The sequence below is a fragment of the Agrilus planipennis genome, unplaced genomic scaffold (genome assembly GCF_000699045.2).
Source record: "Agrilus planipennis isolate EAB-ADULT unplaced genomic scaffold, Apla_2.0 scaffold16, whole genome shotgun sequence".
Classification (NCBI taxonomy): Eukaryota; Metazoa; Arthropoda; class Insecta; order Coleoptera; family Buprestidae; genus Agrilus; species Agrilus planipennis.
In genome coordinates this window covers 314,515-331,156 of record NW_020438946.1, presented here as the reverse complement: position 1 = coordinate 331,156, position 16,642 = coordinate 314,515, and the positions used below count along the sequence as shown (strand labels likewise).

At 30.2% G+C, this 16,642-nt stretch overlaps 4 protein-coding genes across 7 annotated transcripts in view; 2 read left to right on the top strand and 2 right to left on the bottom strand.

The window, feature by feature from the left end:
• LOC108744676 (sprouty-related, EVH1 domain-containing protein 1) overlaps window positions 1-5,893 on the top strand; it is a 15,360-nt gene extending 9,467 nt beyond the window's left edge. For both annotated transcript variants that reach the window (XM_025974683.1, XM_018480561.2), the window contains exons 2-6: window positions 118-319; window positions 398-566; window positions 1,914-1,990; window positions 3,578-3,731; window positions 4,353-5,893. In XM_025974683.1, the coding sequence (XP_025830468.1) occupies window positions 118-319; window positions 398-566; window positions 1,914-1,990; window positions 3,578-3,731; window positions 4,353-4,873 (1,123 nt within the window). In that variant the 3' untranslated portion in view covers window positions 4,874-5,893. The remainder of the gene's footprint in view (window positions 1-117; window positions 320-397; window positions 567-1,913; window positions 1,991-3,577; window positions 3,732-4,352) is intronic.
• A 2,075-nt stretch (window positions 5,894-7,968) lies between these two features.
• LOC108744677 (N(4)-(Beta-N-acetylglucosaminyl)-L-asparaginase-like) lies at window positions 7,969-10,636 on the bottom strand. Its single transcript, XM_018480563.2, has 6 exons — window positions 10,396-10,636; window positions 10,189-10,342; window positions 9,869-10,094; window positions 9,613-9,797; window positions 9,447-9,554; window positions 7,969-9,387 (listed from the first exon to the last, which is right to left on the bottom strand). Exons 1-6 carry the CDS (start codon window positions 10,493-10,495, stop codon window positions 9,159-9,161), a joined length of 1,002 nt encoding a protein of 333 aa, XP_018336065.1. The 5' UTR covers window positions 10,496-10,636; the 3' UTR covers window positions 7,969-9,158.
• A 487-nt stretch (window positions 10,637-11,123) lies between these two features.
• LOC108744632 (retinol dehydrogenase 11) lies at window positions 11,124-12,499 on the bottom strand. Its single transcript, XM_018480497.2, has 3 exons — window positions 12,010-12,499; window positions 11,426-11,935; window positions 11,124-11,366 (listed from the first exon to the last, which is right to left on the bottom strand). The coding sequence occupies exons 1-3, from the start codon at window positions 12,274-12,276 to the stop codon at window positions 11,187-11,189; spliced, it is 957 nt and encodes a 318-aa protein (XP_018335999.1). The 5' UTR covers window positions 12,277-12,499; the 3' UTR covers window positions 11,124-11,186.
• Window positions 12,500-13,614: 1,115 nt separating this feature from the next.
• Window positions 13,615-16,642, top strand: part of LOC108744688 (alpha-catulin) — a 296,147-nt gene continuing 293,119 nt past the window's right edge. For 2 of the 3 annotated variants that reach the window (XM_025974677.1, XM_025974676.1), the window contains exon 1: window positions 13,655-13,741. In XM_025974677.1, the coding sequence (XP_025830462.1) occupies window positions 13,655-13,741 (87 nt within the window). Of the gene's footprint in view, window positions 13,742-16,642 lie in introns of all 3 variants that reach the window. The other variant, XR_003231151.1, reaches the window with a different exon arrangement.

The following is a 16,642-nucleotide window of genomic DNA, read 5'->3' as shown; positions in this document are numbered from 1 at the left end:
GTATTTTTTATAAAAAAATGTATTTTTATTCCAATATTTAGCAACTACTGTTTTATATAATAAAGTTGTCTTCACAAATTTGTTAAGCAAATTTTTTATTTTAATTTTATTTTGTAGTGGATATTTGGTTCGTGTGCGGGCACAGGTGATGTCGCGCGACGACAGTTCGGGAGGTTGGGTGCCGCTTGGTGGAGGCGGCTTGAGTAATGTGTCGGTGAGAAAGAGACCGAGGGCTTGTCCCTCAGCTGCCCCCGGCCAAGAAGTCGCAAAGCCCAAACACGACTATCTCATTTACGGAAAACGGATAAGCGATCAAAGCGTATGTTTAACAACAAAAAAATTATCGTATATACATGGTTAAGCTACATTAACATTGTGTTTTATTTTTAATATTTAGATTGTTTTATCATGCACAATAAAGAAGGATTTCGAATATAATAAAGTTATGCCTACGTTTCATCATTGGAAAACCGGGGACAAGAAATTTGGACTCACATTTCAAACGGCAGCTGATGCTCGAGCGTTTGATAAAGGAGTGCGTACCGCTGTTGAAGAACTGCTGGACGGTAAGTTGGGTTTTTTGATTTATTTTATTTTTTTTTATCATTTTTGGTTATTTATAAGTATCAAAATATCACGATTTTATTGTTCATTCGATAAAATAAAAAGAATCACTTTTATGTAATTTTTGTCCTTTGTGGTGGGCCATCTGAAATTACTGCAGAAATGAATAGAGAGGGTGTTCTTGAGTAGTGTTTCGATGCCATGGTTATTTTTTCCACCAGGGTGCGCCGAAGTTGATCAAATTTTTTCTTCAGTTTTAAACATATCCATAAGACTCGATTCTTACTAACTCGAGAATGCTGTATTGGATTATTATATATTTATTTTAATTTAAATTTATTTCAACTTCTTCATATTCTCATTATGCTTGTCTTAATCTATCTATTTATTATTATTCAAGAATATTGGTCAACTTTTACGCCCCCTGGCGGAAAAACTGTCCATGTAAACGAAAAACCACTCGGGGATATCCCCCTGTATTCATTTCTGCAATAATTTCAGGCCATCTCGCAAGTCAAATTTACATTAGACTGATTTTTTTTTGTAGTTATTGTATTTTCTTTATAGTTTCTGTAATTCGTATTCAGAAACAAATCCTTTCCTGATCAGTTAATTAAGCAGGCAGGTGTAAGTAGTTAAAAAAATTGAAGACTCTTTTCTGTATGAATACAGTCACGAAATGTATTGGTGGCAAAGTCAAACGAAAAAAAAGTCAATATTAAAAATTAATTTTATTTGGTCTTCTCTTTTTCGTCCACCTGTTTGATTAACTTGGAAAATATGTTAACGATGTTAACATTAAAATATGTAATTTATTTTTAATTTTTAGTGTTTGATTTTATCTGTATTTTAACCCTTGAACCAAAACAGTATTCTCATCCCCTTTCTTGTGTATCTGTATATTTTGGAGAAGGATGAATAAATTTTTTTCGTAAAATTAATAATAAATTTAGCTTCACAAAGTGATGATATTTCAACAAATTTTCCTTGAACCTACCATTTGAATGGTGTTAACTGTAATTATGTCGCTTGAAAATAAGTAGTTATAATAAGTTTATAATTTTTGTAAATTGGACTATAAGCTGATACCCTACTTTTAGTAAGTGGGGTCGATAATCGTATAACTTATCTGCTTTATTTTTATTTTTTCATTGCTTTCATCCTACGGACTTTCTCCATGGTAAGCAAATCAGCATTTTCATTTTCTTTTTCTTTTTATAACACTTTGTGAATGAAATAAAAACGCATGGTATATTTTTCGGTATTTATTATATTACACTAATGTTAAATAGCTTTCCCATACTGGAAAGAATTGAATTTAATTTTGTGTGTTTTTTATTTTATTTTAGGTTTGGCCGATACGTATCCGCTTACTAATGTAAATAATAAATACGAAAAAGATGTGGGAGACGACGATGTCTTTATGGTGAGTGATTTTTAAAGTTATTTTCGAACGCTTCATAAGTTGGTCATATATGCATATTTATTTTTTTGTACTATGACAAAACATAGATAATTGTTAATTGGACTTGAAACAGAGTTATTAAACTTTGTTTATACTAATGTAAGAGTCAACACCTATTATAGAAATTGAAGCGATTATTTAAGTATCTATATAAATAAAACGATAGCTAGATTCGACGCTTAGTCTTTATCTCCAATAAAAATTACCACTATGTTCCTTTTCAATGTCAACTTATTAGCATTCTCATACACGTAAACAATAAGGACGACTGTAATGACCGTAATTATGCGTGTTCTCTTGCCATTGAAAGAGGGCAAGCGACGCGGTACGCATGCGCGGGTTAGGAAGGAAGTTTCTGCTTCTGCCTCATCGTAAAGTAAGCGACATTCGCGATCATTTGCGCTGAAGCCTGATACTGTGTCGTTTTGTATCGATGGGCGAAGTCGCGGAAATCAGCTGGTAATAAATACGTATTTATTACTTTTAATTGAATAAATAGGTAGTTGTTAGCGTAGTTTATTAAAATAAAATGCATTTTAATAAAGGTAAACGATATATAAAAAAATGTCTCTAATTTTTTCACAAGGGTCATAACGAGTGATCTGTACCCGTAAAGTATACATGGGACAACAATAACGAAGGAAAAAATCAAAATGATAAGTTGTTGATACCGTCATTTATTTCTGGTTTGCTCTAATCAAAAATATTTTATCCAAACCCAGAAGAAAAAGTTATTTAAAAAAATGTGTGCTGTAGAATGTAGTTAGAATTTCAATGTAGTGCATATATAATTTGGATTAGAAACTAATTCAAACGATGATCTGATGTACCGATAAAAGTAGTTGTAGTTAATCATTTTATAATGCAACTTTATGATTATATATACCCCAAAACTAATTTACTATTTTTTGGCAATTTAGTTACAATAGTTTGTATTCACCTATGATTTGGTTTGTTACGTAGACTTTTTATTTTCTATTTCCTATTTTTTTTTCTTGAATGATTGACACATATTGACTCTCTTTCTGTACATTTATTATTTTCTGTATTCGAAACGGTTCATTAAATATCCCATATTCGTTGTAGGGTAGGGTTAGTCTTTAAAATTTCTAAGTAGACTTTTCCTATGATGCTTCTATTGGGGATGAACGCTTTTTGTTATGTCTGGATTTGCAGGGGGACAGCACATTTTTTGTCAATTCTGATAGGATGAATAAAATCGTCTTGATAAAAATTTAATCTCATTATCTGTAGTATAGTAGTATAACACATTTTATAATAATACTATACATTTTTTTTTCACATGAAAAAGTAAATAGCTGTTAGTAGTAGTTAAGTAGAATTGATAATATATTATTTTTTTTATGGAGAATTATTACTTTATGAAAGAAAATGTCAGTAATATTTTTTCAAATATAAAATTCTTGAAGACTATGATTTGATCATTCGTTAAAAGTGTTTGAATTGAAGTTATCCTACTACGGTTTATAAAGTACGATATAAAAATTAAGATAAAGTTCTACAGCTGGTCATTTGTTTTGTCTGTAGACTTTAAATTTACCTCAAGAACCAAAAGATTCCCGTAGTTCCAGCGATTCTAGTACAAAAGGGTCGGACAATTTGCACCGAATTCATTACATAGGGAGGGATAAACCTCTTGAATCTCGACCGCCAACTTATGATCCAATGAAAGGTGACAAAGGTAATTTTTCAAATGCACTTTTGACTGCTTTGTCCTGAGCAACTTTATGTAGGTTTATAAAACGGCTTTTTATAGCATGTGCTTGTCTTGTTCTATTAAAAAGTTTGGGAGAACTTCTAATTGCAACTTTTTCCGTTTGATTGGCTTAATTAATTTCATCAGCTTGCAATGCTTGCATATTGTGTTGCTGTGCACTTTATGCTTTTCTCTATAATAAATGCGATTATCTTCTTGGTTCTTAAGCTGTCTACTTTATATGGAGCATTTTTTCATATTTTATCTGCCGATGTACACAAAAAAAATAATTATAAGAAAAAAATTACAGCGACTGCAGGTGGGCAGAGAATAAACCTTTATTTGAAGTGATGGAATCTATTAATTAGGCCTACGTAGTTCATTTTCTAATTTCAAAATTACCTTCTAAAGGTACTGTAGGTATAAAGAGTTGTGTTTGGGCACCATACCTAAAAGCGCTCTGTATATTGCACGCATTTAGTCCATGCATAATCTTAGTAAAAGTGTTTGCTTGCTTGTTTTTACTGTGACGGTTGCTAGTGAGTGAGTTTGTGCTTTGTATTTTTGAGTGGAATATGGAAAGTAACATAAAGTTTTGTTTTGTAGGAGAAAACTACTCATACGTACAGTTAACTGCAGTTCACGAATACACTTATCCAGTGGTGGAAGATTCTAAGCCACCTTTAGTAAAACACGATTCATCGAGCCCAAAGAAAACGAACCTCGAGCTTATTGCTGTACCTCAACCACCTTTGCCGTTAAAATCAAAATTTACAAAATCGTACAAAGCTCAGGTGCGATGTAGACATTGTCATGAGCTGTTTAATGAGGACGATAATCCGAAAGGTTCGTGCGAGTATGGTCCTGACTGTATCAAATCAACGATACACACAATTACATGTATAGGTTGTGCTCAGTGCGTGTGCTATCATTGTGCTACGGACGCTGAGGCCGAGTACGTGCAGAGGCCCTGCGAATGTACCTATGACGACAATTGTGGTAAACGGTGGTTGTGTTTGACTTTTTTATCGCTATTCGTACCTTGCCTGTGGTTCTATCCACCGCTAAAACTGTGTCACTGGTGTGGTGTTAGGTGTGGATTGTGCGGCGGTCGCCACAGTATGTGATTAAAACTACATTTTTTACGATATTAATTATTTTTTTTATTATTATTATCGTTACTGTACATTTTATACTTTTTTTATTATTTAAATGATTCTATAACTATATTAGTTTCGTTTTTATTTCGAGTCTCATAGATTACTGCTGCAAAGGCTGGTTTATGCATATTATTTGAATAGTTATTAATCTTTTCTTTTCGATTATTTAGTACTTTGGTTTCATACAATACACACTGTTTTAATTTCACTCAAAAATTAATTACTGCTTATTCTGTTTCGAATTCAATTAAACTGCAGTCTTCTCACTTTTTTAAAGGTCTCAAGAATGGTCTGATCTGAATCTCTCAAAATATGCTTGAGCGACCTTTTATCATGGAAATGTATTTGAAAAACTTTTTGAAATTTTGTACATGATTGAAAACCATTTTACTGAGAAAAACTAAGGTATTTGATTTTTTTTTGTTTGAATGAAAATAATTCGTTGAAAAATAATCCAAAATGCATAATATTTTAATTCTAAACCTTATTAATTATTCAAATAAGTAACCAGCCTTTGTATGAAGTCAAATTAAATGATCTATCTCGGTTGTTGAAAACATTTTTGCCCTTAATATGGAGGCTAATATATAAACTTATTTATTTTGTTTCTATCGAAAACTACAGGGCTCTCTTGTAATAACAGTATTTATTTTACTCCAAGATATTTTTGTGCTTAAAATTTTGTAAGTGTTCATTTACTTTTCGTAATATATAATACGTAGGGTGAATTATGGGTTTTAAAGTAACAATTAGAGAACGAAAGCGTTTCTTTGCTATTTGCTGGATAAATTGATCAAAATTATTAAGAAAGCTGCAAATATTCGAATATTATATTCACTTAAAATTATTCATTTTTTTTAAATGAATGTTCAAATTAGGAAAATAAGAGCAGATTTATTTACTTCTGGTGCATACTTTTTGAAATATTTTATTAATTTCTAATATATACATTATTATTATCGTATTGCTTTTAAAAATCGATTGACTATTTAAATATGAAGATTATTCGTTTTTATTTTTTAATTTTTGTTCTTATTAAAGTACAAATTTTTTATTGCAAATACAAATTATATTACGCCAAAGATATGTTCACCAAAGGGTTCTTATCAAGAGTGTCCCGTGGCAAAACGCATAATTTTCAATTAATACTTTCGTTAAATATGTACCTATGTATGCATATACATATATTGTGTAAATAAGTAGATGTTTTTAATCAATATTACACCTGTAATAATAAATTATAAACATTATTAAAACATGTTTATATTCGAAAAGATTTTATTCTTCTTTAAAGTTGCTTTTTAATAATACGATTTATTTTAAATGAAAACTTGGGCTTCCAAAAGGTATGTACCATAATTTATACGATTTTCAAAATTAAAGAAAAGTAGGGGCCAGCTGATCCAAAAATAACAATAGAATGCATATTTTCGTTCGGTAATTTAAGTATGCGACAGAAACTTATTTTTCAATTTCTTATTTTCTTAAAAAAATAAGTTAAGAAATGAATTAAAGACAGGCTGCATTTTGCCAAGGTCTAAATGAAAACACCACCGTTTTGTATAATGTAAAAAAGTCTAATAATTGTATGTCGTATAACTATTTATTTTGGTGTATCTTCATTTTCTTCATATCTGTCTGTCTAGGCCAATCATTTTAGAAAAATTTTAATCTAAATGATTAAAATTACTTAAAAACATTCTTGACATGAAATAAATGGCTTATATATATTTATTCTAATAATTCATAACATTTAGGATCATTCTAATAGTTCAAACAGTTATTTTGGTGGTGGAACTTGTTCTTTTTTGGCATTTTGCTAATTGTTTTGTATTTTTCCAATATTATTGATATATTTCATACTAAGGTACCAATTTTTTTCTTTTAGATTATTGATTCTCATATAAGTAAGATCATTTGATAATAGTGGGAAAATATTAAAAAAAAATAGCATACATTTTCAAGTTTGACCACCAAATAATTATTAAGAGTTGTTGTTATGAGTTACTAGAATAAGATTCAACAAAAACTCACAGTTATGATGGGGGTCATTTTCATAGTCTTATAGACCCTAGTCTTTCATATATTTCTATTCATTTGGAAATTTTATCGGCTTGATTATAAATAATCTAATTTGATTGGCCTTTTCGTAAAACCCATACGTACATATAACTAATAAAGTGTTGTTAATAAAAAAAAAACAGTGCTCAATCAAGAAACGGTTGTGAACACTTTTAAAGGATATCATGTCAACTACGCTTACTTATCTTTCATATAGTTACAAATGTAAAACGAATCAAGACTGTTCCTTTGTTAAATTTTCATCTATTAGTTATTAAATATTAAAATTTTATGTCTGTTTTAAAATTTAAAAGTTAGAATTTGTGCAACACTTTTAACAGCTTGTGCATTTTCTAATAATAATAATAATTAATGGTATTTGTTATTAAATCATATACATATATTTTAGCTTCATGACTTGCCCTTAACGTATTTCATTACATTAAAGAATGTACAAAAGAAAATAAAATTTTTGGGCGTTGCCACTTTTCATAAATAAAGTTGTTATGGTTATTTTTAAGACTTAGCTTTTGCTGTGGTTGAATGAATTTTTTTCCTAACGTTTCTTTAACAACTTTGACTACTCAGCCTCATTAGCTTAGTTGTTGGCAAAATATTGGAAACAATTCATTTGACTACTGCAAGCTTTGAATAATCATTTGGGTTCGCAAGTCCATTTTACACTTACTTTATAATATTCACATGACAATATTAAACCATTTAAGCTTGTGAATATTTTTTTGTCGTATTTCTTGTAAAAACTGCCGATATTTTTTTTAACTGTCTTTTGATAGTTGCTCTCTCTTTTTTCTGAGGCACCTACATTGAACAATATGTTGACTACTCAGCTACTTGCAGATTTATTACTGTTAATCATTTTGTTAAATTGAGTTTCGTTTTTATTTCGAGTCTCATAGATTACTGCTGCAAAGGCTGGTTTATGCATATTATTTGAATAGTTATTAATCTTTTCTTTTCGATTATNTGAATATTTTTTTGTCGTATTTCTTGTAAAAACTGCCGATATTTTTTTTAACTGTCTTTTGATAGTTGCTCTCTCTTTTTTCTGAGGCACCTACATTGAACAATATGTTGACTACTCAGCTACTTGCAGATTTATTACTGTTAATCATTTTGTTAAATTGTTTAAGTAAACTATGTAACATTTAAAAGCTTTTTCAATCAGAATAAATTTTAATATCCCAATGTTTATTACAGGAATAATGTAATTTAAATGTAATGTTAGAAATGTTGTTATACGTATCATTTACTAAATTAAGATATAACACTTTTGTAATGATTTTAATTTCTAATACAAATTAAACAGTTTGCGATTCTAAAATTGAAGTGTAGGAGCCAAAAGATGAATGGAGTTTTTTTTTTTTTTTAATTATGATATTGATATTCGACGTAAGGTTTTCATTATTAAGTTAACATCTTGTGCATTGAAAATTTCTGACAGAATATTTAGTAAATGATACAAAGGTAACAAGTGGAAGTTGTCCTTCATGTAGTCTTTAATTGAAGTCTGTTGCACGATTGGTCTATTTAATGTAAAATATAATGAAAATAACCCTGAGACTATTCATAATATCAGTGTACTGTTTGTATATATTTCAAAAGAATGCTTTGTATGGGAGATACAATGAATGCGTATGATCGATAATTTCAAAAATAAGAGATTAACATAATTTAAATTGTAGTTTTATTGTAGTTAAATTAAAATTTTAATGTTTAGTTAGTCTGGCGCTAAGAGAATCAGAACCAGTCTTGCTAAAATGATAATGGTAAAGCAAATTACAAAAGTAATGCAAGTAATACAAAAAATAGAGCTATCAATTAAGAAATAAGCTAATAATGCATTTCGTGATATTTTTGCGCGAAATAGTTTAGAGTTTTTGAAGACGAGAATACGGTCGTGAGTCGTATCAAGTGAAATGTGTTTGTTTGAAAAATTTTTGTTGGTTTCATATCATACAACTCAATTTTTTATCGTCCATCACAAATATAATGCATAATACAATTTATTTTGCATAACAATATTGGTGGTTCAATTAGTCTTTTGGTTTAATTTTTTTTTTACTTTGCTGCAGATTTATGTTTTTTAAAAATAAGTAACAAAGAATTAATTTAATCAATCATATATATATATTTATTTTCGTTTTAATAAACGTATAATAGTTAACTATACCTACTTGTTGCAAAGGACTGATTGAACTTTAACATCCGATTGGTTTGTTTTGAACACTGAAAAATGGAATTCGTCCATACCATTGCAAGCAGCCCCATACTCTCCATTTACATTCACTGCGATAACTGCCCCAAAAAAGTTAGGATAATGTGCAGCTACTCGTTTTATAGCTGTCAGTGCTGCTTCAGTAGGAGTACTACCTCTTCTCATTTCTTCGACAGTTAGAAAGCTGTTAAAATGTTTCTTTTCTTTTACAAATTTAAGAGATACACTATATATATATATCACCTTGGTAAAAATCTCATCATAACATCTCCATCACCGGTTCCACTGGCTCCTCCTACATTATTTTCAGCATAAGCGCCTGCGCCTGGTATGGGTGAATCCCCTACTCGTCTAAAACAAATTAAATCGGTTTTTAATGAACAAAAAATCGCTTCTAGGAAATACTAACCCTGGAATTTTATGATTAGCTCCATTTGTTGATGTACCTGCTACTATGTGGTTGTTTTTATCAATTACAACCATTCCTATAGTATCATGATTTTCAGAATCAAATAATGATGGGTTATAACAAATGCTGTTTTCATTTGCTGGAGTGTACGGTCCACACGACGTTTTAGGGTCAGGATCGACATTCTGAATATAAAAATAATAACGATATTAGATCATTTTTAATACTCTAATTGTAATAGATGTGTCTTTTTTACCTTCCAGAAGTTCGGTTGACAATTACTTTTGGCCCATGAAGTGTGAAGTTGCTTTGAATAACTTGTAGTCAGTGTTTCTTCTTTAAATCCCATTTGAACTGCAAACTGGGTGGCTAGTTCCCCAGCTAAAATTGAGTGCCCTGTGTATTTTAGTACATGTTCTGCTACTGCTATTGCATTTTTTATTCTTCTTAAATTTGCAACAGCTCCTACATTCATTGTTAATCTAATCAATTAAAAGGGAATGTTTAGGTAGACAAGTTTTAAAGTAATTGTTGTTTTGGTAGCTTGCTTAATACAGTGAAAATATATATCCTTACCCGTCGAAAATTAAGGCATCTAAAGTAGTCTCACCATTTTCATCTGGGCTTCCTCCAAAGCCCACAGTATGATCACATTGTAGCTGTTCACATTTGCTACATCCTGCTACTAAAGCATCAATACTATTATGTGTTTCTTGTAATGTTTTCCAAGCTACCTTGAAATGTTTCCGATAATTACATTAGTAAAATAAAATTTGATTTTACCTTCTCTTGTTGCTTCAGTAAATTTCCATGTATTGATAACGATTGGTTCAGACTTTATAAAAATAAAATTGGACAAGAAAATTAAGATAAGTAAATTCATTTGGCGTAATCACTTAGACTTCGTCTAAAATAGCTGTGACTATTATGTAGTATTCACATACAAATGATAAAAAAATACTTTAAAAGTTTAAACAGTTAATAATTTAAAATCCAAAATAGAGGTTATGTTACTATGATTCACTGTGATCTATGGGCTTATCACAGATTATTATTTTGCAAGGTATGTTCATTTTACAGATGTGCAAAGATTCATAGCATCTAAAAAGATATTCAAGTTTATTTAAAATAAGTAAACTAAATGTGTTATTGTCGTAGCTGTTTATTACAAATTAATCATTTTATTAGAAGGGGTTAGATTATGAAATGTTTGTCAACATTATGATTTTTGTACGTCTGGCTAGTTATTTACTATAACGACTGGGCGTTTTATAAAACAACGAACAAAGCATTCAAAGCATTATGTTTAAAAACATATTCAAACAGTTGACAAAACAAATCGAATTTAACGTATTTTAAGCAGAGTCTAAACATTTTAGAATGCGATCTATTTTCATGTTACTAAGAAATTTATTTTTGTATTTTCCTTTTTAAAATATGGGAACTCTAAATTTACTTTATTGTTTGTTTTAATTATTATTGCTCTACTTAAAGAATTGATGCAAAAAAAATAAATGTAACGAATGCTGTTTATTCAATTTGGAAATATAAAGATATAGACAAATGATATATAACTAGTCATTTAATTCTTTAATTTTATCTTCTATCATCTCTTCACTTTTCTCCCACAATTTTCGGGAAACTTCATCATCAAAATTTACTCTAGATTTGTATTTTTGACAGTCTCTATACATGTAACCACTTTCTGATAATAAATTGGGCTCTGTTGCACAATATATTGGAGTTTGAGCACCCTAAAACATTATTTAATTCCTCTAATTTTGATTTAACTCTTTTTTACACTTCTTATTACCTGCTCTGGGCTTCTCAAAAATAACCAAGCAATTGGTAGAATGAAAATATATTTGTACCAGGGAATAGAATGGTGTCTAAACAGATTTGTATATACCCATCCTGGACAGCAAGCATATGTGTTCACTTTGGTTCTTTTGGAAAGCTCCCTACTAAAGTATGCATTTGCCAACTTTGAATTTGCATATAAAGTTGAAGATTGCTTTTTCTCATTGTTTAGGTCTTCTACATCAATCACTCCTTTCTCATGAAGTTTTGAAGTAATCACCACTATACGACTTTGTTCAACTTCTTCCAGTTTATGTAAAAGCCTTGTAGTTAAATAGAAATGACCTAAATGATTTACACCCATATGTATTTCAAAGCCATTTTTTGTTTTTTTATTACATGATGGAGGATATGAAACTCCTGCATTGTTAATTAAAATATCAATGTGCATGTACCTCCTACTTACTTCTTCAATAAAAGATTTAATTGATTTGAGAGAACTCAGGTCTAATTCCAGAGGAACCTGAAGAATACAATAAATTGTTAGAAATAGCTAACTAAAACAAAGTTTTCATATTAATCACACGAAGTGCTTACAAGATTTGCTTTAGGATAAATCTGTTTTATTTTATAAATAGCTTCTTGAGCAGCCTGTACATTTCGACATGCTAAAACTACTTCTGCCTCTCTTTTGGCTAATTCTTTAGTAATTTCATAACCAATTCCAGAATTTGCTCCGGTCACGATGACTATTTTGTTGCTTAATTTAATATTGTTTAAACACTTTAACCACTTGCTCTCCTGAAACTTTCTAATACCTGCTAGTATTATAACAATAGCAACATAAACTGATAAAGCTAACATTTTTGTAAAGCTAATAACTACGCGTGAAATGGATTTCCTCTATAACATAGATTAGGATCAGGATTACGACATTCAGATTATCTTGCAAAATTTCAAATTTAAATTTTCATATCAATATTTATGTACATATTTACATTCGTCGTCAGTACGGAATTATTTGAATAATTATCAATAATTATTATGTTGTCACGTCCTTAGGTTATGGGTTACATGCACTGATATTTATTTATATATATCTATGGATATTCATGAATGAAAGAAAGTGTACGTGAAGTTTGGCAAAGTTCAACATAGTGAAATTAATGTGAAGATAGTTATCGCTTAACAGTAATGAATTAGGTAAATTTTGGTAATTGTTTTTAACTTGCATTATAGACTGTATGTTTTCCATATGTAAAATATTTTCTGATAATGTGTTTGGTTATGCTCATTAACTTCGGAGAGTTTTTTATATTGAGTGTATGTGACTGGTTTGTGAATGATGGAAGACATGAACGAACGAAAGGTAAATAAAGTATCTATGGTAATGTGACGTTCTGTATCTGTAGTCTAGTTCAATGGTTCATGCACATGTCAGAAAGTTAGGCTAGGTTACAATTATTAATCGTTCAAAAATATTGCAAAACAAATGTACAAAATAACGAAATTTGATTATAAAATTGGAAAGATATTATTTTATTGATGTGATTAAGAATGGAAAGTAGTAACGATACGTATTACGACGTTTTGAAGTGCGACAGACATGCAAGCTATGAAGAAATTAAAGCAAATTATCACAAACTAATAAAAGTTCATCATCCTGATAAAAAGCGTGATTCAAAAGAAACGTTTTTAAAAGTATATGAAGCTTGGGAAACATTAAGTGATAGTGAAAAACGAAAGAAGTATGATGCTATAATTTTTAATAAAGACAATGGTACAGATTTATTTATTTTCGAAGAACTTTTCCTTAACGATCAACAATTTAATGATGATGGTATATTTTGTTATCAGTGCCGATGTGGAAGTACATATACAGTACATAAAGAGATTTTAAATACAAACGATAAAAAGATTGTCTTGGAGTGTGAAGAATGTTCACTAGCTTTGGTAGTTAATGTATAGCTTTGATAGTTAATGTATAAATGGGAGTGGTGTATATACTTATTGTACATTTTATTATTTATTAAAAATATAAACTTTTGAACATACCAATGGCATTTTTAAATGTAGGCTTAATATAAGGGCGTTTAATTGAATTACCTTTGATATTTTTTATAATAGATGTCAGTAGGGGTTATTTATCTATGTTGGTGGTGGGATGACAGGACAGTATAAATTTAAATTGATGTTTTTATAATACATGTAAACATAACAGAAGCAGAATGTAGTGTAGAAAATGGCTGGTTTAGATAACTTAAGTTTTGACAATTTAGAAATTAAAATTCGCAGCATAGAACAAGCTCTTCTTCCTCTTACGAAACAGGTACAGAAGTTGTTTTCCGTGTTGCTGTGAGCTGTATCTGTATGCACCCTCTAAAGCTTTTTGTTTAATGTAGCCTGCCTTTAATATTGTTAATACATTTTTGGAAGGTTTATTTATTTTTGGAATTTTCTAATCAAATAAATAAATGGTGTTATCGAAATGAATAAAGTTTCGAGGTTATGATCGATAAATTTATACAATTAGGTATTTTATAAATCATAAATTAGCACGTGACTAATTTCAATTAAGATATTAAAACAAAAATTGGCAGACAATACGCTTTGTTATCCTTTTTAGTTTCATTATATTTTTGTAGATACAAGTATTATCCACAGAAATTGCATTTTAAATTAAAATATTTTTATGTGCATGGATTTGAAATAGATTCTGTTGAAATGGAATATAAGTAACACAAACTGCTTCTCTATTTTTAAAAATTACCGATAAATTTTCTCTTTATGTTTTATTTGCAAATTAGAAATTAATTAATTATGCTATTAGAGACATCTAAACATTTTAAATAGCATCTTGACTTTTTATAGTTATCCATCCTGATGTAATAACCCCGGTTCGCAGTTTATGTGGTAGATGTCGCTAGTATGCATAATTAGTGTAAAATTAATTTTTCAAAATCGAATTTTGATAAAAAAATGATGTAAACATTAAATCTTCCCATCAGATAACAGAATAATAAACATCGACTTCATGTTATACTGAGCTTCAAGGAAATGAAGTGAGTGCAGCGTGCTCTTTGATACATTTTTGTAAGTTTTATGTAATAGATATTTTATTTAAACGACACTAGGTTTATTTACTATGCGGTATTTTATTAGTGAATGCAATCAGTTCATTTATTAAATTAGGATATATTAGTATTTTTATTAGGTGTATTACTGACTAAAACTAAATTTAGTTTTTCCTACGTCTTTTGCATCTGACTTTTTAACTGGATGTTTTGTAGGTATGATTAGAAGTAGACTGCTTGGAATTATTAGGCATAATTAAAAGGGTAGTGTTTAAATCTGCTGTGTTACGTACAATTTTTTATAAGAAAGGGTGGTATACGTTTCAGTAATTGAAAAATATTTATTATTAATTCAGAAAATAAAAGGTGAAACATCATTGTGGAAAACTTTCGAGCGGTGTTATTGTTACAATCGGATCTAGACCTTTCCGCTAGGGATAGACTGATACGCGGTTTGGATCCGGTACGCGGCGAATTCGACACTTTTTGGGATCCGGCCAGGTACCGGATGGTGACGCCGAGTACAGGTGTGCCGGTTATTCCACTAGAGAAAAAAAGGAAAACGTAACACCATTCGACTTGACTATCAGTAAAGAAAGAAATATGATTGGAGGGGTGGATTATACAAATAGCAGTATTATAAATGTATTAACTTAATAGGTAATAGGATATCCATTGTTGACTATAACGTTTTGATAGTGATGCGCCATTGACGAAATTAATTTTGTTTCGTTCAAACCAAGTTTAATTTTATCAATCGATGATTGTTCGCTTGGAAATCTTGTCGTCCTAATCCTGTGTCCAAAGTTCTGGATAGGGTTGACGGTTGAGGTCCGGTTATTTGCCGGCAGTTCCATATAACACTGACGTGGTTTTTGTGAAACTATTCTCGAACAAAGCGAGACGTATGGCTCGAAATTTGGATTACTGTTTTGTTGGAACAACAAATTTGAAAAGCATTGTCTCCCACTCGAAGTTGCTATTTGACTTATCCCTCATTGGGCGGTTATCTTGAATGTTTAGACTCTGCTACTGCATTTTTAAAGACAATTTGTTTTATTTAAAAACCTAGAACTCTCGGGTGTATTTTCAAAGTGTTATTGTCATTACTTTTGGTTTAATTACATATAGTACAGATAAAAAAATAACTTCTTTTTCAATTCCGCTATTTGCTACTAAGGCTCTTTTCAGTCTCCTATTAGGAATTGTGGGAATGGAACCGGTGTCCCCTTGAATACTAAGATGTTCTAAACTTCTAGGCCATTCTGGAGTTTAGGTATGAAGGGTTATTAGGTGATTGAGAGCCTGCGCTTAAGGGATTATCAGGTTATTGAGAGCTTGTACTTACTAGATTGTATCTTCTTCTGTCTGTCGGCATGTACAAGGTATGGGAATCCATATAACTAATAGACTATCGTACGTGTAATTAGGCCCTTTCGTACAATATGAAAAAATTCAGTAAGTGTAGCTTCTGATTCCTTAAAAAATTAAAGAATGGACTTGAATGCGATTCTACTTTTAGCGTCACGTAATTAATAAATATCTCGAAGTGTTTTGCTTACCGTTTCTTTTATATTATATGGTAAAGTGAGTAACAATAGAGAAAACGATAGAAAAAAGAAAGAAGGCGTACATAGGATTTGTAGATTTAGAAAAAGCTTTTGACAATGTTAAATGGGACAGGATGTTAAATATACTTAAAAATGTAAGGATGAGTTACAAAGATAGAAGATTGATACTTAGTTTGTATAAAGAGCAACAGGTAGTTATAGAGATGGGGTTGCAACGTAGAGAAGTAAATATTAGGAAGGGAGTCAGACAGGGATGCACACTGTCACCGCTATTTTTTAATCTATACATCGAAGACGCGATTAACATTATTAAACACAGTACAACTGTAGGGGTAGATATACAGAGGCAAAATATTAGTATGCTTAGATTTGTAGATGATGTAGCAGTATTAGCATCTAGCAAGGAGGAGTTAGAGATAGCTTTAAATAAAATGGAAGCAGTATTGACAAAACAGTACTGTATGAAAATAAAAGTAAAACAAAAATACTGGTATGCAAAGGAAGAAAAAGTAGGGAAAGAGCGAAAGGAGACGAAAAATTGGAAGAAGTGACCGATTTTAGGTACCTAGGAAGTCAGATAAGTCA